Raw genomic sequence first — 20,670 nt, forward strand, 5'->3', positions numbered from 1 at the left:
GGTGTTTCCAGGGGTCCTCCACAAAAAGTGCTGTGCCCAGGGATGCTGAAGGACGTAGCTCTGGAGGCTGGCTGCTTTTGCAACTCTGAGTGCAACACAGTGCTCTCTGTATCTGAGCAAAATAATAAAAAAATAAAATAATAAAATACTGAACTATACATATAGACAGCATTCGTGTTCTATAGATTTATTTTGAGTTATTACACCTAATTTCAGGTGCTTGTGCAGGCAGTTGGGGTTAGAGCCTCATCATGGACAGTGCTTTGGTGGAAGGAGAGGAGTAACTCCCACCACACGTCCTTTGGGTGAAGACAACTTAAATGAGAGAAATTCAGGCCAAAAACATTCATAACCCAAAAGGCGACTTCAGAGGGACCTTGCTCCAGCCTTTCACTGGTGTCTTATGGCAGCTCATTCGAAATCCATTACACAACTAAATTAAAAATAAACATTTACAGAAGAGGGAGCAGGGGCCGTGTGTGGTCTGTTACGGCAACGATAGAGACGTCCAGCCTTGGTGGCGACACCTCCGCTGGTAAACTAACCCTCTGCAGACCTGGTCCCTGGTCTTGAGGCCAGCTGACCTTGTCTGGCCACGTCGTGCAATTAAATGCTCTTGGCTATCAAAACTGGGTGGCTGCATCCAAATTGTCTGCCAGGAAGGGGCCCTGGGCTTGCTAATTCCTGGTCAAAACCGCATGTCCATGCCCATGCCCTGATATCGTTTGGTTCGTGGTCAGAGCCACATTTTTGTTTTGATGAGATGTTGCTGGAAATGTGGAGCCACCCGTTTGCTGCTAAGCGTTTGAACACAGCTGCAGGGCTGCATCAGCAGGTCTGAGCAGCGAGGGAACAGCTCTCACATCTCCCTGGTCCCTCCTCACCACCAGCAGCCCCAGGAAGGGTGGGTGCAAGCCGTCAGCACGGCTTTGAGGGCTGATCACCAGGCAGCTTGCGTATGCACATCTGAAAATTGACAAAAAGGGTGCTGTCCAAGCAAAAAAAAAAAAAAAAAAAAAAAGAAATATTAAATTTGCATCAGAAATGTGAAAATGCTGCTCTTCGCTCTTTGAAGTCTGCAGTGCTGCATCTCGCAGGGTGCCTCGTGCTTGGTGCTGTACAAACACAGCCTCTAAACTGGGGGGGGGGTTGTGGGGCACCCCAGGTTTGGTACTTAAATGGGGTCATTGGGATGCAGGGCTCAGGAAAAGGGCTGTAAATCAGCCCCTGAAGCCCTGGGGGAGAGGGGCAGGGTGAAGAAAAAAAGCAGGAGGCTGGATGTGGGAAGGGGCCTGGGTGATTAGGTGTCCGTGGCCAGCGCTTAACCCTTCGCACCACCGGATTCACAATCCCGGCCCGCGGACCTGAGACACCAAATGTGCCACAGCTGCACCTGGTGACGGCTGGGGGGCTGCTTTCCAGTGCCACCCCCAGGTTTTGTGGGGTTAATCCTTAACCCCTGGGGAAAGAAGGAAAGCCTGGGTCCCCACATCACCCAGCAGCTGGGCTCCTGCCTCTCTCGGAGGCAATTAAGAGGTTTCCAGCCCCACTGGGGGAGATGTGGGAGCCACAGGCTCTTTTCCAGTACAGCAGACAGGCAACGACCAGTTTAAGTGCTGGTTTCTGGATGGTGCCAGCCACGGTGCCCCAAGATACCCACCCCAGGGCTTCCCGGAGATGCTTCCCAGCCTTGCCAAACCGTCCCTGTCCCTCTTTGCCTTCCGCATGCCTGCTGACCTCTGGGCAAGCCGTGGCATCTGGAAAATGTTATCCCCAGACGAGTGCCGGAGGTCCCCGAGCTCCGTGGAGAAGCGCTCACATCTCTCCATGGTGCGTAACGGGAACAGCCACGGGGACAGCAGCCACAGGCTCTCCGGGCATCTCCTGTGAATTTTTGGGGTCCCTTCATCCCCTGTAGCATCCCTATCCCTCCTCCCTCATCTGGGTGCCGTTGTCGGAGGATGTCTAGGACCCGGGCTGCGCGGCTCCTCCCTTTCAGGTCTCTCCAGGGTTATTGCTTGGTGGGAGGTAGGTTCAGGGCTTGGTGGTATGAATGAAAGAGAGACAGGAAATCTGGACTGAAAAGCTCAAACTGGAATAGCTCGCCTGTCTCCAGGCAACAGGCCTGACGCAACCGCTGGGGAGAAAAAAAAAAAAAAAAAAAAGTCCCTTAAATAAGGAAAAAAAAAAAACAACAGAGAGAGATTTCTGAAGCGAGACAGGGAGGAGGATGAGACAGTCTGCTGAAGGCACTGGTGACACCGCTCTGCAAACACCAAGTTGGAGACCCGAGGCGGAAGGAGGGAGCCAAGATGTCCGTGCAGCATTCCCGCTGAGTCCCTCCCCGGTGAGTTGGGTGCTGGTGCTGGGGCTGGGGAGGACCCCACGGACCCCCCTCTGCACCCAGGGCTGCAGCCACCCAGGACAGGAGACCCCTGGGTTTGGTTGCCCTGTGGAAAGGGGAGCAGCAAGGACCAGGTGCTTGGGGAGGGAGCGGTGGGGTGGGGGCGATGGGGACCCCAAGGCACCGCCAAGTTCAGCGTACATGCTCCTACATGGGGGATTTGGGGTTTGCTTTCCCCCCCCGCCACCATCTCCTGCTTGGACAAAAATCCACGGAGATGGCCAGGCTGGCAGCACCCTGATGGTTGAGACCAGCTGGAAATCAGGGCAGGGTCTGCGTTGCCCCCCTTTGCAGTGAGGTTTGTGGATGTTGCTTTCAGCTGGGAGAGCTGTGGGGGCACTCACCACCTCCTGTGGGGGGATTTTTCGGGGTGTAACAGGGAAAAATGTGGCTCTGGTTTGGGATGATCACCTGTTGCTCCCTCTGCCCCCTCCCTGAGATTTGTGAGAGCCCCGGGGAGGTCTGTGCAGGGCAGGCACCGTGGGATAAAGCCTGGTGGCCTTGCAGGGCGTAGCTGCCTCCGGGTTTTGAAGCAGGCACCACGTCGAGCAGAGCAGGTTTCCACCTGCTCAGGTCTGGCCCTTGCAGCTCATCTTAATGATAAAGAAAACAACAAAAAAAAATCATCCAGAACTTCTCCCTTTATAACAGCTTGGGGCTAATTACTAAAAGAACAGGGTCGTCCTGCACCCCTCCCAGCACGGGCACAGCCCTGCACGAGCCGGGCACCCCCGGCACAAAAGCGCACGGTGCAGCTGATCCGTTCCCCAAATTGGCACCCACGCAGGGCTGGGGGATCCTCCCTATTTCCCTGGGATGCTCCCTGGATTATGCACCCCCGCTTCGCCCCCGGGAGCTTTTCTACATTAGGAAGCTTGTTAAAAAGGGATGGAAATGAAGGAAAACCCGGTGCCTTGTTTCCAGTGAGGAGCTGTGTCCGGCTGGTACCGCGTTGCCGCGGCTTTGTCCGCCCGTTGCCGCTATCCTATGGGTTCCCCCACTTCTCCGTGGGAACAAGCTGTGGGTTTGCCCTCCACCAGCCATCCTTTCAGCACACTGGTGCCATCGCTGTCATCTGCATCTCAGGTCTCCTCTGCTTTCCCGTGTGCACCTCTTGGGAGGGCTGAGAACGACACAAAAATGAAGCGGAGAGGGAAGGAAGGAGCCTGCAACAGCTCCGCGGCCATTCGGGGTTTGCTAAACCTAGCAGAGACACTGCAGGAAAAAAAAAGGAAAAAAATAAATAAAAACCAGCCACGGAGTAATTCAGCCTTTCTGGGAGGAGGGAGTGGGGGTCTGTGAGCAGCTCACCTTAAATAATATTAAATAGCAAAGTGGGGATCTGCTCAGCGCTGCAAGCGCCTGGGAGGAGGCAGGTCTGAGCGCAGTGCTTGGTGCTCGGCGGCTGCTAAGGCGAGTAATTGGATGGGACAGGGAGCACGAAAAGGGGATTAGGGGGTCGCCAGGGGGGCGATCCTGCCCCCTGATCGCTTTAATTTGGAGTCAAACGGGAGCTGGTCCTGGCACTGCATCTGCAGGGGGTGAGCTCGGTGCTGGGCAGAATGAAGAAAATCTCTCCCCAGAAAGAATTTTATTTTATTTTTTTTTTCCCCCTGAAATCATACCCTTCTGCCTGCTGCCTTCCATGCTGCATTGAGGGAAAAATATCTCTGTGTGCCAGTCTCCTGGGAAGGGAGCATTTCCCAGCTTGATCCACCTCCTTCCCAAGGAGTCGCAGCCCTTCGCCTCTCCCCTGCTGCACTGGCACAGAGGTCCCTGCCATCTCCAGCTGCTCCTTCCCTTGGTGAAACACAGCTGGGTTTGGGGGTGGACAGCGGTGAAAATTAAGGAAAGAGGCTCTGCCAAGCCACAGGTCCTTTGAGAACATATTTGGGAGCCAGGATTAGGTCCCAAGATAAAAAAAAAAAAAAAGTTGCCTTAGCTGCTGCTGCTCAATCCCTTTCCCTCTAAGAACGATTTTACCTTGCTTTGGGTGATGGGCTGGCAGTCAGCATCACCCCCCCTGCTTTCCATGAAGGCTTCCCAGTCTGCAAATGCTTCCCACTCGTCACCAGCAGACTGGTTTGCAGGAATGCCAAACATCTGGCACAGCCCGGGCCATCTTCGTGCTGGGTTTTCACCCGACCGCTGGAAATCTGCTGATGGAGGGGAACTGGGCTGCTCTGGAGATGGAGCTGCCAGGGCCCATCTAAAGCAGGCAGCAATCTCCGTCCTCCTGCCTCAAAAGCAGCCTGCTGGGTTTTGTCGGGGGCTGCAGGAGGGGCACGGTGCAGCAGGGATCCAGGGGATGGATGTGTTTGTTGGGGCAGGTTCTGAAACTACTGCTGGCACTAGAGGGAAATGCCTTAGGGCAAGCGAGTCCCCTCTTTTCTTCCCATTTTTAATCCTCTTGCCAGGCTGAGGGATCGGCTGCAGCCCCCCACTGCTCCCCCTTACTCCTTCCTTGCATTTGGGGCTATTTCTGGGGGGTCATTAGGGTGGAAGGGTGAATCCTCAGGGTGATTCCTCACCCCGCTGCAGGTCGTGCATGAGTGGAAACCCCATGTCTTGCCTCTTGCCCCCATTTATCCGCCAACGCCAAATCCACACCCGAAGGGCTGAAGCAGCAGGATGGGCTGCCTCTCCGCTGTTGACCATAATATCTGAGCTGCCTGGGAGGTCTTTTGGGGTTTGTTCATGGTGGTAAATGCATAGGAATACCCAGGAGCACCCAGGATCCCATTAAACTCTACCAGTGTCTCAACTCATTATATGGGGTAGCTCTGGAACCCCCTCTCCAAACCCTGCATCAGCCCAAGGACATAGATGTGGTCTTCTCCCTAGGTTGGAGGTGGGTCTCTGCGTTAAAAGGGATGAGGCTAACGTGGGCATCAGAGCCACCAGACCCGTGCTCATGCTTGGTGTCCCCATCTTGCTGCTGGAAGAGGGGCCAAGCCCCCAGGTTTGTGGCCAGGGGGTCTCCACGTGCAGCCCATCCTCACCCCAACCGTGCCGGGCAGGTGCTGAGCACCCTCAGATGATAACACCAATTCCAGCGGGGGCTCACACCCAGAGGGAGTCCTGGCTTCAGGATCAGGCTGATCTCCAGGCTGCTGGCATCTCCTCCTGCTTGGGGGAAGGAGGCTGGAGGTCGCCTCAGGACAGGCAAGAAAGGGAACCAGATTTTTTTTTTCCTGCAGGAGCAGATTTCAGGGAGCTGCCAAATCCTGGATAACACAACCTGGGGAAAATTTCTCCCCTCCCAGCCTGTGGGGCAGCTGGGGAGAGGTTTGCTGCCTGCAGCGGCCTCACTGCTGGATCCTCGGTGCCCGTGCTGCCCGGAGGATGCTCGGAGCCTCCATCCAGCGCCGAGCAGCAGCCGGGGTCCTCCTGCCTCCATTGCTATGGCAACCCCGCTGCACAGGCGTCTCCTCCTCGCTCCCAACCTGCTGCAGACCGACGGGGGGGCTGCCACCCTCACCCTGTCCCCAGATTTTTGGGGGACCCAAGCGCCACTCTCTCGCCGCATGGGGCACGGGCGGCTGGCTCTCACCCTCTCTTTTCTTCCTGATGTTGCACCTGCAGGCTCCTCATCACCCAAACAGACCCGCAGGGATGGGGGATGGCGTTGGCAGGTGCAATTTTTATCAGGGTTTTTTCTTGTAGGGTTAAGGGGGGTCTGCATGGCCCCGCTGGAGTGAGTGCCTGCAAACTGAACTGCGTCCCAAGCTCCACGGTTCCTATAGGGCATCCCTGCATCAATCATAGTCAGGGCAGGGGAACCCAGATGGGATGGACACAGCCGAAAATACAGGAGGTGAAACCCTGTACATCTCTGAAGATCCCCAGAGCTTTTTTCCCAGCTGCACAAACTGCCCAGTTGGTAAGAGGGAAACTGAGGCATAAATGGCACTAATATGCATTTTGAAGGTCATTAACATCCAAGCCCCGTCTGACACATGGCACAGGTGTTATCCATGGGCCATGCAGACACCCCTGCATCCCACCAAAAGACTTCTCCCAGCCTGGGCTCTGTCCCACACTGAGGGTTTCTGTTTTCTTCTCAAGGACCAGACGAGCAGATTAATGTAGACTCCTAAAATCACTGCTGCTTCTCTGCAATAAAAGCTGCTATCACTGCAAGCTGATGTCCACCAGGGACAGTGAAGAGAACTGAATAATTTGTTCCCTATACCTGTCTTGGCTGACTGCTTTATTTATTCTGTGGATTTTCTTTTACCTCCAATTTTCATCCTCACTGTTTCTCCCCCGCTCTCTTTTTTCTTCTCCTAGACCTTTTGCTCTCCAGCATGTGACCTTCCAAAGCACTGAGTGCCCCTCTTTATAGCCCTGAATTTAACAGCCTGTGAATGCCTGCTGCATGAAAACCTCACATTCAAAGCAGACCAAGGCATCATTTCATGTGATCTCCCATTTGACCATGAATAGCATCTGAGTCATGGTGTTACCCACCGCTAGTGGTGATAAAGCAAAGCTTCTCTCCCACCCCACTCCACCTGCCCCTGCCTCCTGTTGCCTACACCATCTCACCTGCTTGCTCAGGAGACGTTCATGTGGTTCTCCTGCTATTTATTCATGGATTAATCCACAAGCAGGGATGTCTGAGGGTGTGTGATGGGGACAGCTCTGCTGCTTCTGCTCCGGGGATGGAGGAATTTCTGCAGTGGGAAGCTGCAGTGGCCAGTTGTGCCGCTGGACCCGGTTCCTTAGAGCACAGGATTCCCCACAAGGTGTGTCAGGGTTTGCTTTGCTGGCTTGCAAACGTGAAAAAGCCAAGCCTCAGGGCACGCCAGTTCAGCGAGCCTTGGCTTGGCAGGACTTCACACCCAAGGCAGTTGGGTAGTCCTGTGATTTCTCCATCCCTTCGCGCGCTCCTGCTAATCCCTTTGGATGACAGCTTGCAGGGTGGGTCAATTAAGCTGTTTTTTCCATGGAAGCCTAACCCAATGAAGAAATTACCGGCGTTTTGTTGACTCGGTGACCTGATGTGTCCTGCACCTTCAGAACTGATAGCTTTCCTGCATGGAAAGGGGGAAACCCTTTGGGTTTTGGTCACCATTTTGGTGCCAACCTCCTGTTACCCCTCATTCAGCATGGCATGAACCCACCAAGACTGCCAAGTGTGATAAGGAAGACAAGTCAAGGATCAACCACCTCAATTTCAGGCCAGCCTAGAGGAAAACTGAGCCTGGGACAGGGAGGCTGGGAGAAGTTTGTTGGTTTGAGCCAGAGGCCAGGTTTGGCCCTGGGAATTATCTCACTGGGGGGTAATAAAAAAGGCTGGATTACAGCCTTGCACACAGACACTTTTTGCATGCTCACCACTTCCAGATCTTTTTTTTCTGCATCAGGTATTTCACCCAAGTCCAAGATATTGATAGGAAATTAGAGGTGGCTCCTTCCTGTTGTTTTTGAGTTTGGAAAGGCTGGAGGACAGACATGCTTATTTAGGGGGATGCCCATGGGATGAACGAGGGACTTGGTGTTGCAGCTGGGAGGTGAAGGGTGGGCTGGAACGGTGCCACTTGCAGGGCAAAAAAATCCCTCAGCAGGTACTGGGAGGTGGACATCTGTGCTAGAGATGAGACAAAAGAGTTTGCGGGGGCTCTGCTTTGTAGGTGCAATGTTTGGCGACGTCAGCCTTATAATGAAGGTGTTTTCTCTGTTAGGGGATACCAAATCCAGCAGCACAGTGCGTTCAACTCTATCAGACAGCTGGATTCTGCCACCTCTCGCTATCTCCACCTCAGTGGAGGCAAAAAACACTCAGACAAGGTCTTCAAAGTCGTTAGTGTTTCCCGTTATTGATGTCAGTGGGCTAGAATATGCTGCTGGAGCGAAATTCATTAACGTGCCCTCAGCTCTGCAGAGCATCAGTGCAAGAGCTGGTGCATGGCCTGACTCTCCAAACAGGCAGCCCTCGGCTCTCCCCTCCATACAATCTATTTTTTCAGCAGAAGAAGGAAAACTGTTGTTGCTCCAGGCACAAGAGCACTTGGCTTCAACCTGATGTAGTATCTGGGCTTGCTCCCGCTCACCGTAAAACTCTCATTAACATAAATCGGAGCAGGAACAAGACCACAACATGACTAATTCTCCACCCCCAGACTGTCTGTGTGTATATTATCAGCTACTCATTCAGCCCATGTGCCTCCACGCAATTGTAGGATAAATCTTGCTCTCTGTTGGTGTTTATTTTAAATTGAATCTTCTTACTGAAAAGGTTTGAGAGGCGTAATTATGGTCTGGATTTCAGAGCTGCACACGTCTTTGTGGGCACAAATAGCAGGGAGAAGAATGGCTGAGTAACTCATATTGCTGCGTTTCAGTGCATCCAGCTAGAAAGCTGCATACGTCCCGGCTGGTCTTTCTGGGCATGTTACCAGGCAGGCAAAAAGTATTTTGTTTTGCGTTCGACGTGTAAACGAGAGCTCTGGATCTATTCCTAGCTCAGCCACAGATGAGCATATGACCTTGAGAAAATCTCTTATCTGATCCTACCTCAAATGAATGCAGAAGCTGCCTGAGCTTAACTCTTGCAGAGTTTTTCGAGCTCTCTGTCCCACGGAGGAAGGTTTGGTCGGCCAAGCTGTGGTCCACCGGTGGTGTAAGGAGGAGAAGCTGGGAAGAAAGCTACTGGCTCCTCGGTGCTGGTGCTCGTTGTCCTGGACACCATCCGGGCACAGCTCAGGAGCTAGCAAGGGTGAGGGATCGCTGCCAGGAGGCAAACTGGAGCTGGCCAGTGATGGAAACCACCAGCCCAGATCTCTCTTAGTGCAGGCATCCAAACCCAAGCTGTGCCAGTGCTCTGGTTACTCCCCAAACTGGCCAGGGGCTTTGCTCCTGCCTGAAGCTCACTGGATGGGTGGAAGCTGAATCTTACAGCTGGAAATTGGCATCTTTAGCAAGCCTAGATCTAAGTGCAACCCCCTAAAACTGGGCAAGAAAACAAATGAACAATACATATATATATATTTTTATCTCTCCTTTGAGCTCAAACTTTTGGGAAAAGGTTGCATTGTCCTATATCATCTGTCCCTTTTTCACTTAAGTGATGTAGGACTGCCAGCTGGGGAGGCAGCAGGATGGTGCCCAGTCATCCTGACCCCCAGCAATAGCCAGAGGACGTCGGGTTGTGTGACACAGCCTCAGAAGGGTCTGTCAATGTTTCCCGGCCTCATCAGCAACCTTATCACGGCCCCTTAAAATCGAAGGTGCACGTAACCAGAGCTTCCCAAAAAGCCTGTCTGTTCCTGCCCCAAAAGCAAGGCAGAGAGCTGGGATGAGGTAACACTCCCCGGGAGCACCTTGGCACCCTGCCTTTCCCAAAGCCCACGCGCTGCAAGAGCTGCCTCTCCCTCCTCGCTCCCTTTTCCTTCTCAAAGTGGAAACCAACCACCCTCTGCTTCTCTTCTAGGTGTCTGTCCAGCCTCGGCGTAGTGCCTGAGTGGGATTTATCCTTGGAGGAGGCACGTTGGGCTCATTGCAGTGAGCTGGTCTGGTCTTGAGGGCTTCCCACCCTTGTCCCTGACCCGTGGGAGCCCACCCCTATGCCGTTGGACTCCTGGGAAGGATGTCTCTGCCTAAAATCCAAATAGAAGAGGTGGTGGACAGCACGGATGGCGGCTCTGGAGGTGCCGTTCCTCCTGATGACCACCTGAGGAGCCTCAAGGCTTTGACAGAGAAGCTGAGGCTGGAAACCAGGCGCCCGTCCTACTTGGAGTGGAAGGCGAAGCTGGAGGAGCAGGCGTGGAAGAGCCCCCAGCCAGCTGGTGAGGAGGACGGGAATGAGGCCAAAAAGGGCCTGGAGGAGACTGTCCCTCTGAGGAAGGTGCAGCTGCACCTCAACGGGAACCCTGCCCAGGACAAGGTGACTCTTACCTCAGGGAAAATAGGCGGCTTTGAGAGCATCGACGAGGCTTTGACGTGGCTCCGGAAGGAACTGGTAAGTGGTTTCCTGCCCCTGGTAGATAGCAGTCTTTATTTTCAAGAGAAAAGAAGGAGGGGGAAACAAGAAGCTCCTTGTTCCCACCTGCCTTCAGCCCCGGGTGAAAAAGCAACCTGCAGTCATTGCATGGCTGGCAGGAGCAACCCAGGGAAGGGAAAGGTGAACAACAGAGAGCCCATGGCCTTGGAGAAGGAGCCGGGTCCATCTCAGAGTCCTTGCTGGGATCTAGCAGGCAAAAGAAATACAGCAAGTCAAGTTTTAGAAGTTTGTTCCATCTCCTGCTTCTTTAATTGTGCCTCAGATGAATACAGCAGGTTAATTTTGCCCTTGCTGAATTTACCCATTCTGGATTTACCCTTGCTGCCTGTGGCCATCAGTGGTTTAGGAGCTCCCTCAGTGGGACATTGCACACTGATCACCATTTAACAAGCATTAGCAGATGTAACTTCCAAGTGATTGCCCAATTCCCCCTTTTTCTTTCCTTTTAACTAATTAATTAATTAATTAAAATATTCTGTAAGTCTTGTGGTAACCATCTTTCCCCAAATCATTTCTGCACTGCGGGACAATGGCAGAGCCTGACCGCAGACCCTTCCTCAGCCAGCTCTCACAGGTTCATCACCTGTCGAGTCCTCCTTCGTTAGACACTGGCCCACATTTCTGTCATCCTCCTGGCTCAGACACGCACCCCATCTAACACATATCTTTATTTCTGGTTGATACAAGCCACCAGGAGGAAGGACTGGAGGCCTTCTGCTTTCCCAAAGCAAGGGGAGGACATGACAGGCAGGCCAGGCCTATGCACAGTCTTCATTGACCTGCTCCATGCAGTTCATCAGGAAGGAAAAATGCTGCTAACCTTGTTTCACGGGGAAGAAGACAAGATATAAACTCTACACATAAGTTAGGAAAATAACTAGAGTGAGGGCCAGGGCACTGGAAGCTCAGCTTTCATGTGCTGTGCTGCTGTCGTGGTCCTAGGCCCGGCCTGCCAGCACTGACCCAAGCAGCTCCCAGCCCAGCTCAGGAATCAGCATGTCCTGGGGATAATTCCCTTCAGGAAACATAGGTGTATCCTTTATGGAGCCAGGGAATGCCAAGAGGATGGATGGTGGGACAGGGACAGCCGTTTTGGGGGTTGGAGAGTGGGCACACGAGTAGGAGCAAGCAGAGACAGATGGCACTCCCCAGCAATCCTTCCCTTCTGGACTGAAAATGAAAATGGAAGGAAAAAAAATCCTTATTATTTGGCCCACGTGGCTGGAAACTGGATACAACTGATGTCACGGGACGCCGTTTCTGGTGCCAAATTGGGTGTTTGCCTTGTGATTGCCAACAGCATTTGCAACTGTTTGGACGGCAGCACTGTTTGCAACGGGGTCCCTGAGGGCTGCAAAAGCACGTGTGGTTCAGACACGATCGTGAAAATGTTCCTGGGCAAAACCTTTGCTTTTGATAAGCACCAAAAGTCTTTGAGGAAAGCTGCTCATGCAGACCAGTGAATAATATATTTTTTTTTAAAGTCCCTGCGACTTCTGTGCCAAAGAATATTTATTCAACAAATTTTTTGTTGTTCTTGCTGTACTTGCCAACTGGATTGATCTCTAAAGGAGTTATTTACAGAAGTGGTCTTGAAAATCAGTTTTGGTGGCTGAGATGTGTCTCAGGACCATAGCTCTTGGAAAACAAGAGCAGCACTTTCAGAAATCCAGGACTATTACAAAGAGTTTTGAGTTGATCTCCTAAAATCACTCGGTGCTCTGGAGAATATCAGCTCCTGATCTCAGAGCTGAACCTGGGTCCATGCTTGCATCTGTGATGAATTCTCATAGTCACAGAGGGCTTGATGTAAAACCCAAGTCTCAAGATGCCCAAAGACAGTAAGGAACAGTTTCTTCTTTCTTAAAGACCCAGATTTTAACGGGTTTGGTTTGTTCTTGGTCTCCTGCCCAAAGTATAAATTGTCTTAGAGTCTACCCTTTAGACTAGGGTGTGGTATATAAACCCTCATCTGATGAAAATTAAAAGTTTAAATTAAGGAAGAAAAAGGGCAAAGCAAACCCTAATTGTTCCTCACTTTCCATTTTCCTGTCTCTTAATTATACCAGTCTTTACTGGATCTGGACGTGACTCATGTAATTTAGAACAATTTCCCCAAAAGACAGAGCATGTATTTGACTGACCACACAGCTTAATAGCTATGTTGGAGGCACTATTGCTGTGTTAGAGCTGCCAGCGAACAGTGAGAACACAGCAAGGCCATCGCTTCACAGGGTGCTGGAACAAAAAGATGCATTTCACATTGCATTTCAAGGATGAAGCCCGGTTTCTTTTGAAATAAACGAACCAGCTTCCTTTCATCCCAACACAGCCGGGATTTTTCCTTGTTTACCAGCATTTAATGATGGCAAAGTGAACAGGGGGATTTAAGAACAGGGTATGGCTATGGTTTTGTAGAGTTTCTGCATCTGCTTAAGGCAGGATCCAAGGCCAGAAAGTGCAGCATCCTTCAGACAACAGCCTGCTCGGGGCAGACAGGCAGGGCTCCAGCACCCATCCCTCGGTTATGGTTGCCCTCAGTGGGTGATAAATCCTTCTGGTTTGGTTTAACGTCAGAGACCACAGACCTGGGCACAGCACCAGCCCTGCCACAAGAAGACTGGTGCAGACGCAGCCACAGAGCATAGCAGGAGGGAGCACATCTGCATCAGCACCAACACTGCCAGGGCTGTTTCCTGAGCTGCGGCTCCCTGGTAACTCGCAAACTAAGCCTAGAGCTGCTTGGGGCACTGCTGGTTTTTGGAGTCAAAGCTGTGCCAGGAGGCACTCTGATAATGTATGAGATGATGACCAAGGCTCTGGCCCTGCTTGCTCTACCATTACAATCAGAATCAACATGAGCATCTGGGCAGCTTTCTGAACAGCATCCAAAAATGATCGATATCATAACTCGTGGGAAATCTGCTTCTGCCATGCTGTCCTCCATCACAGGCTGAATTCTCCCTCACTCTATGCAGTCCAAGAGGAGTCAGTTTAGATTATTCTAAATTAGTTCATCCAGCCAATGAACGGGCAAAAGCAGTGTGTGCCCAGGACGCAGGTACACCACTGCTTGTGCCCTTACAGAACAAAATGAAGCAGAGCAAAGCACAGCTGCATCGCTCACACTGTTCAAACCTCACCACAGCTCCCAGCACGTTTAGGCGGGGCTGTTTCATTAGCACGGCCTAGCAAGGTTTTGGCTTGTACCATGAGCACCCTGCCAAACCGTTAGAGCTTCGGGAGCTTGCACATGCAGCAGAACGTCCCCAGCAAGCGGTTTGTGTTGTAACACCCAGGTCTGGAAGCAAAGTGAGTTTAGTTGCACGTGCATGCCCAGATTTCCTCTTAGCCATGGTGTTACAAGTATAGCTGCCTGCTAAACCTGAAGCATTACTTCCAGTTCCCAAAATAGAGGTCATCCAACGCTGCAGGGAATTTGTCCCTGTGTGTCCAGAATCTGCTCTGGTTCAGGTTCAGCCAGGTCCAGGCTTCTCACGGTCAGAAGGGAAGCCAAGGACAAGCCCAAGGTCTTACTGTGCATCTGCTGCTCGTGGTCTTTCTCCCCAGGTGACCAGACCTGGGACCTGATTCTGCACCTTGCACGTGAAGGCCTGGCCCCAGTTTTTAGGTCTGCATATGCCCACTGAGCTCCAGCCAGCCCTGTCAGCTGGGACCTGCTGAGAATCTGGCCTTGGGAAGCTGATTTATTCAGACATGCAAATTCCTGCTCTTGTTTTTGTGCTGGGAGGCTCTGTGTAGGTGTACGAGCAAATTGCAGCACTCAGCATGTGTTGAACCGCCTGGGGGCTGGAACATTTCCCTTCCTAACTCCTCCTGTCTCCTCTTTGCCTCTGTGCTGTCAAATGTGTCTGCTTATCATCAACACTGAAAGTAAGACTGCCACCAGCCAGGGTATGGTGAAAGACCCAGGGATCGGAGTGGTCAGGCTCTATTTTCTGCTTTGTTTTTGGCCTGTCAAGACAAATTTTTACAAGTTCTAAAACTGAGCCTTCAAAATGCTTTTTTTTCCCTAAATGTGTGGCAAGTAATTAAAGGACAAAACTCCACCACAAGCTGGGATGCCTTCGGACAGTAATGACAGTGGCGCGGTAGGAAAGCGTGTTTTCCTTCTCAAATTCACCAACATTTTTGCACTGAAATCAGAGGCGTGTGAGCCAGTATGCAGGAAAGAAAGTCAGGTGCTCTCTCCATTGGTGTCTCCACTTCAGATCAATTTGTCTTCCTCATCAAGAGCAATAGGACTCAGCAACATGCTTTACAAAGCTCCTGCTATTATTTCTATTTTTGACACTGATATTGGTTGAGCAAGTACTTAGGTGATTTTAAATGTCGATGTGGCACCAAAACACTGTTGTCATGAGCACCATTCCAGATTGCTGTGTGATTTTTTTGAGGTGGCGGAGAAAGAGGAGGAATCTAGAGGATGGATGTAGGGATGGAGTGGCTTGTGTTGGAAATCTGCTATATAACAGGTCCAGGAAGGTCCAGGAAGGATTTTTCCATATTTGTAATTCAAGCAGTGAAAGGACTTGTGCACATGCACTGAAGCAGTGCCATCGTTACTTCTAAATTGCTGGAATTTGGACAGTTTGAGGTGTTTAGACAGAGCAAAACCATCCTCAGGGGGCAGTTTGGGTGCAACCATCCTTTTTAGAGAGTGGTGGGTTTTCATAGGGTGGATATGGGTTTGTGCACGTGGCAGAGATGGAACTGCAGCTCTGAAAAACACTGTACTCCTCTCTAAGTCCACATGTAAGTCTCTCTCTTTTCCTCATTTGGATGCTGAGCTGCCAGGCTTTTCCTCTGGCTGTGGGCTTGCTCCTAGACATACCATTACCAGTCCTGGATGTATTTTAGTGCCACTTAATTCAACAAAAAGCAGAGGTAACTACATCCCTCAGGAAAGGTAAGATGAAGATTCTGAGGGACTCTACACAGTCTAAACCCAGTACTGAAGAAAGGTATTTGTGACCCATGCCAGGCCCTACATGTGTTAGCTAAAGCATCTGGGCTTGATTTGGGGTTGTGTAACCCACAGGCATCGCAAAAACACCTTGTTTGGGGCTGTGGGTTGCACCACAAGGGCGTGAGCATCTAAAATTAGCCGCAGCAGGGTGGCATCCGAGCACCTTTGAAGATGAAGCCTCAAACCTAAACACAGACGTACCCGACTTCTCTGAAGTGTTTGGCAAGGGTCTGGTGGCTGGGCTGCGCTTGGATCCAAGTGGCTGCACCCAGTTTCACTTTCTTTTGATCTTTTAGAAATAAAAAGTGTGAACCCTGGGGAAGCAACCACTTCTCTGCAGATCACCCCCCCCCCCAACTCCGAGCTTCATGGAGCACAGGTTGGGACCCTGACCGTGCTCCTTTCCAAAAGAGATCCTTAACCATTTCTTGTGTGCCATCTCCCCACGGTGCACATAGTCCTTCAGCCAGCCACTACCAGGCTTTGTCCCTCGTCCATCCGTTTTGCTGTCCTGGAGGGCAGAAGAGGACTTTATCTCCCTGGGAAAACGTGCACATTGACAGCTCATCCCTGCTTCCCTGCAGAGCCCCAGAGCACAGCCTGCAAGGGCTGGGTCTAGGACAATAATTTCTGCCCAGCCGGGCTGGTTCAGTAAATGCTGGGGTGCCAGGTATGGTGTAAGAAAGGAAAGGAGTCCAGAGGTTGAGCACCTGAAGGACAAAGCTGGGAATCTGCTCCCCACGACCCAGACAGCTTTGTCTGTGAACTTGCACAAAAGCAAAATGGTTTCTTAGAAAAGCATCGAAAGCAAGAACGGGTCAAAAAGAGGGAAATTGGCTTGCAGGAGGGAAATGGCAATCTCCAAGTCCATTCCCTCTCCACAAAGGTCTCCTAATTCATTTTCTAAACCTTTTTTTTTTTTTTTTTAATCCCACATTCCTCAAAATCTCTGATGAAAGCATTTGTTGACTTTTCTCATGTAGCTTGATTAACCGACAAGAAATACTGACCAAGGGTCAGTCCAACAACATCTGCGATCGCCTTCCTGATAAAATGTCAAGCCATGGCATTCATTGTGAAACAGGGAAAGATATAATTAATATTTATTTATTTATTTATTTATTTATTTATTTATTTTTCATTTCAACTCACGTAGAAGAAGAAAAGCCTACGAGTGGCGTTGCTCTGCTGGGGGCAAGGAAATATTGGGTTGAGGTTTTTTTTTTTAAGAAGGTAAATTGCCACAACCCTGCCAACAATTCAAGAGGGAAGTTCAGGCTGGGGTTTGTAGGAAGGTGAATTAATCCTCTGCAAACAACAGACCCCAAATGCTGTCAGAGAGCACCAAGGAAGGTCCTCCACGGTGCCTCTGTGGGGCAGGAGTGAGAAGAGCCTTGCTTGGCTCGGATTAATTTACATTATATTAATGTCAGCCCTTGCCTTGGACTCTGAGCATCAGAAAGGTCTTGTGCAGAAACACCAGGGCCACCTGTGGAGCATCCTGAGCTGAATTTTGCCTCCGCCCTTCACCTCTGCAGCTTGGTGCTCCAGCCACTACCCCAGGAATAAATTTACTCCTCGCTCGTCATCTGTACTCATAAACCAAGCAGCTGGTTTTCAGGCCTGGAGACAAACTGGTACGGTCTGGCCGTGTCCAGGCTGTTAAAATCCAGGCACAGTGGCTGTATCCCAAATGCCTGCTGAGGATGAATCCCCCCAAGTTACCTCCTGAGGGGTGCCTGTGGGGAGTTGCTCAGGGCTGTGTGCTTTGGCCTCTGCTCAAAGGATGCCAGGACCGTGCTCGCAGCTGAGCGGAGAGAAAGGTTTTGTGGCCATGCACAATTTAACATATTAATGTACACGTAGCCTGGGTCTGCTTCTGAACTTCTCGCTCAATCCACAGGGAGCTAAGACGAACACAAAGAAAACCAAAAGCATAACCAGAAATAAACTCACAGTCAGGAATCCTCGGTACCAGCGGGCTCCTTCTCGTGCTGGTTCATGTCCTGGGATGGAGGAGACATCAAGGAAAGGGTCAGGGCATCACACGGGGCCAGCTGGAGGATGGTTTTCCAGCCTGTGCTGCTCCCTCCTTGTCTCCAGGAGAGATTCAAGCCTCGAGGTTCACCTGCTTGGCTTCTCTCCCACCACTCCCTTTTCTTTGTGGCTTTTGAGGTTTGCTGCTTTTCTGCAGGGAGGGATGTGGGGTGAGAAGTGGGGCTTGGCGTCTGCCGGCTTCTGTTCCCCAGGTAAAGGCTGATGCTTGCTGTGAATCCTGCCAAGTGATCGCCTCCTTCCTTCACCACTCCCAATATCCTGTGGCAAGGAGTTTTCTGCTTAATTATGAGTCGGAATTTAAAAAAAAAAAAAAAAATGATAATAATAATAATAAAATTCATTTCCTTTCATCACTTCTGAATCTTCCACCTTTCAAAGTTGGGTGCCAGGGGAGGAAAAACCCTCTGAAATATTCGGCTCGTTACCCTGCAGGGTGCTTGCTCCCTGTCCCATGGGGACCGTGGGGGCCCCATCCTGAGATCTGCTGCCAGCCCGCGAGATAAGCCCTGGGGGATGTGGGGAGCCGCGCTCCCCGCTGTCACAAACCAGCCCTGATTTATGCAGGCTGGAAACCTGTGCCAGGTAGTTGGGGATCGGTTCTCTGGGGTTCTTTTAATTGCTCCTTTCCACCTCTAATTGCTGCTTCTCACTGTGGCTGCTCCCTTACGAGCGAGATTAATTTGGGCTTTGCTTAGGGCTGAGAGGGAGGCTCTGAAGCCTGTACCGGCTGATACCCAAACCATCAGCCACGGTGTGCCGTCTTTAATTCCATTTTCCCAGTTCTTCCAGAGAGCTGACCAGGCACAGAACTCTAGAAATTCACCATCCTGAGCTCCTATTTGACTGGGATGCATTGCAGGGAAGACCCTTGCCTCCATCCCAGTCCTTCGCAGTGGGGTAGCACCCCTGGCCATGTTAATTTCCCAATGATTTGGTGCAAGCAGCACCCTGAGCAACACATGCAGTGCCCATGCTGATACCTTCTCCCCTCTCCTCCTTCCGTCTTGCGTTTCAGGCAGAAATGCGCCTGCAGGACCAGCAGCTGGCCAGGCAGCTCATGCGCCTCCGCAGCGACATCAACAAGCTGAAGATCGAGCAGACCTGCCACCTCCACCAGCGCATGCTCAACGACGCCACGTACGAGCTGGAGGAGCGGGACGAGCTCTCCGACCTCTTCTGCGACTTCCCCCTCGTCAGCTCCTTCAGCCTCTCCACGCCGCTCAAGCTCATCGGGGTCACCAAGATGAACATCAACTCGCGCCGGTTCTCGCTGTGCTGAAAGGCAGGGCAGAAGAGGGAAGGATGGGGGAGAAGGAGGAAGGATTGGGCAGTGCCAGGGCTCTCCCTGCCTGATGGCTGGGCACAAAGAGGTCTCGGAGGGGCAGAGGGAGCAAGTGGGGAACCCACGGCTGGTCTTGGTGGCATAAGGAGAAGCAGAGCCCGGTGCTGGGATGGCTCAGAGATGAGAAGGCAGGACCTGCAGGAAGCACGGAGCATCTGAACCCAGCTTGGGCACTTAGCCTGCTCTTTTGCAAAGCCCCTTCTCCTCCTTCTCCTCTCCCCACAGTAGCAAAGAGGTGGACACATCTCCAGTATTCAGAAGTCAGAGGGGAGGTTCAAAGATCAGCCAGAAATCAGGGCAAAAATCCCCTTTCCCTTCCCTTTTACCTCCTCCCAGGCTAGAGCTGTCTTCAGAAAATGTCACTCTCCTCCCTGGATGTCTCCTGAGACATCGATCCTCTGCCTCTGACAGCCCAGGAACGGGGTCTTTGGGGCTGTTTCAGATGAAAAGATGGTTTCCAGTGGAAAGGAGCCCTCCCAGAAGCTGAGGGATGGTGAGTTAAATGGTTTGCAGCCCCAAAAAGTGGTGAGATGTGCTTGTTGACGTGCTCCATTGAGTCCGGTGTACTCTAGCTTAATTTTGTCTGTGGTATGGATTATGGATGAATCGTGGACATATTTACACAGAGGCTGCATCTGGCCAGAAGTCACCTGTGTGCCCTAGAATTTATACCCAGAGCAATATTTGTTCCTGATCCCACTGTCAGCCGTGGCCACAAGGCTCCCGTGGCTAGCTCCAGAAGCAGTAAGGCAACGGAGGGAGTTTACACCCGGGACATCCCAAAACAGAGAAACCACCCGGGGCTGACATTCCCCTCCCAGCAGCAGCACCAGCAAATCCTGGATCCTCTGTAGCAACACGCATCCGTCAGAGAAAGGACCTCCAAGAGGAGAAAATGGACATTTGGGTGATGAGGGTGAAGTGCGACTACAAATTAAAGATAAAAACATTGCTGCAATGAGCTGCCCTCACTGTGGTTTGGACCTGCAGCCATCGCAGGGGGATTCCCTCCTGTCCTGGCAGCATGTAGGGTGGATGCTGTGTTTTTCTGCCTTTCAGGGCATGAGGGACACAAGGGGCTTAGCCGCAGATTCCCTGGGGCTCCTGGCACCCAAAACAGGGGACCGTGGCTGCCTCGAGGCTCTCCCTCCTGTTCCAACACTTCTGACCATGCCAGGGCCCAGCTCTGCTCTTCTCAGCATGCCAGAGCAGCTCGGTGGTGCCTCCCCTTCCAGTGTATGGCTCGCTGGGAGGTATTTGGGGGCAGCAGAGCTGTAGCTGTACTAATAGTTTAATCAGTGTTGTGCCTAAACTTGGAGACATTTACTGCCCAGGTACTGAAGGTTTAATAGGGTTGTGGCCAGACTGCCAGTTGGCCTCTGGATTGTGATGCCATTTAGTTTACTAGTAGAGAAATAGCCTTATTTCCCCATGGACATTTTGGGAAAAAAAAAAAAAAAAAAAAAAAAAAAAAAATCATTAAAATTCTTCTTTGTTTACTTTTTTAATAAAAAAAAAATATCTATTCATGTCCCATGTTGGTTTTCAGAGGCATTTTCGATCAAAAGATGGCAATGACAGCATTTCAGCGAAAATAATGCCTTGGAAGAGAGGGACTGGTTCTCTCTAGGATAATCTAGAGTCAGATACAGAGGGGTCCTGCCTTTGGGCTCTTATCTGGCAGCTGAATGCCAGGGGTTAGTACAAGCACAGTCTTAGGAGGTCATTGTACGTGGCATTAGAGATATCAGACGTCTGGGTTCCAGACATGTATTTTCTGCATTAAGTGGGATGAGGATGGTTATAAACTGCCAGCTGTTCATCGAAATGCACAATTTTTTTAATTATAAAATGATGTCTGTACTGAT

General features: G+C 51.3%; 1 protein-coding gene across 1 annotated transcript; it reads left to right on the forward strand.

Annotated features, from left to right (window-relative positions):
• The first annotated feature begins 1,770 nt into the window (after nucleotides 1–1,770).
• On the forward strand, nucleotides 1,771–20,670 carry FAM167A (family with sequence similarity 167 member A). The gene is made up of 3 exons (XM_005030598.6): nucleotides 1,771–2,347; nucleotides 9,843–10,370; nucleotides 18,476–20,670. The coding sequence occupies exons 2-3, from the start codon at nucleotides 9,999–10,001 to the stop codon at nucleotides 18,737–18,739; spliced, it is 636 nt and encodes a 211-aa protein (XP_005030655.1). The 5' UTR covers nucleotides 1,771–2,347; nucleotides 9,843–9,998; the 3' UTR covers nucleotides 18,740–20,670.

Source organism: Anas platyrhynchos, chromosome 3 (assembly GCF_047663525.1).
Source record: "Anas platyrhynchos isolate ZD024472 breed Pekin duck chromosome 3, IASCAAS_PekinDuck_T2T, whole genome shotgun sequence".
Taxonomy (NCBI): domain Eukaryota; kingdom Metazoa; phylum Chordata; class Aves; order Anseriformes; family Anatidae; genus Anas; species Anas platyrhynchos.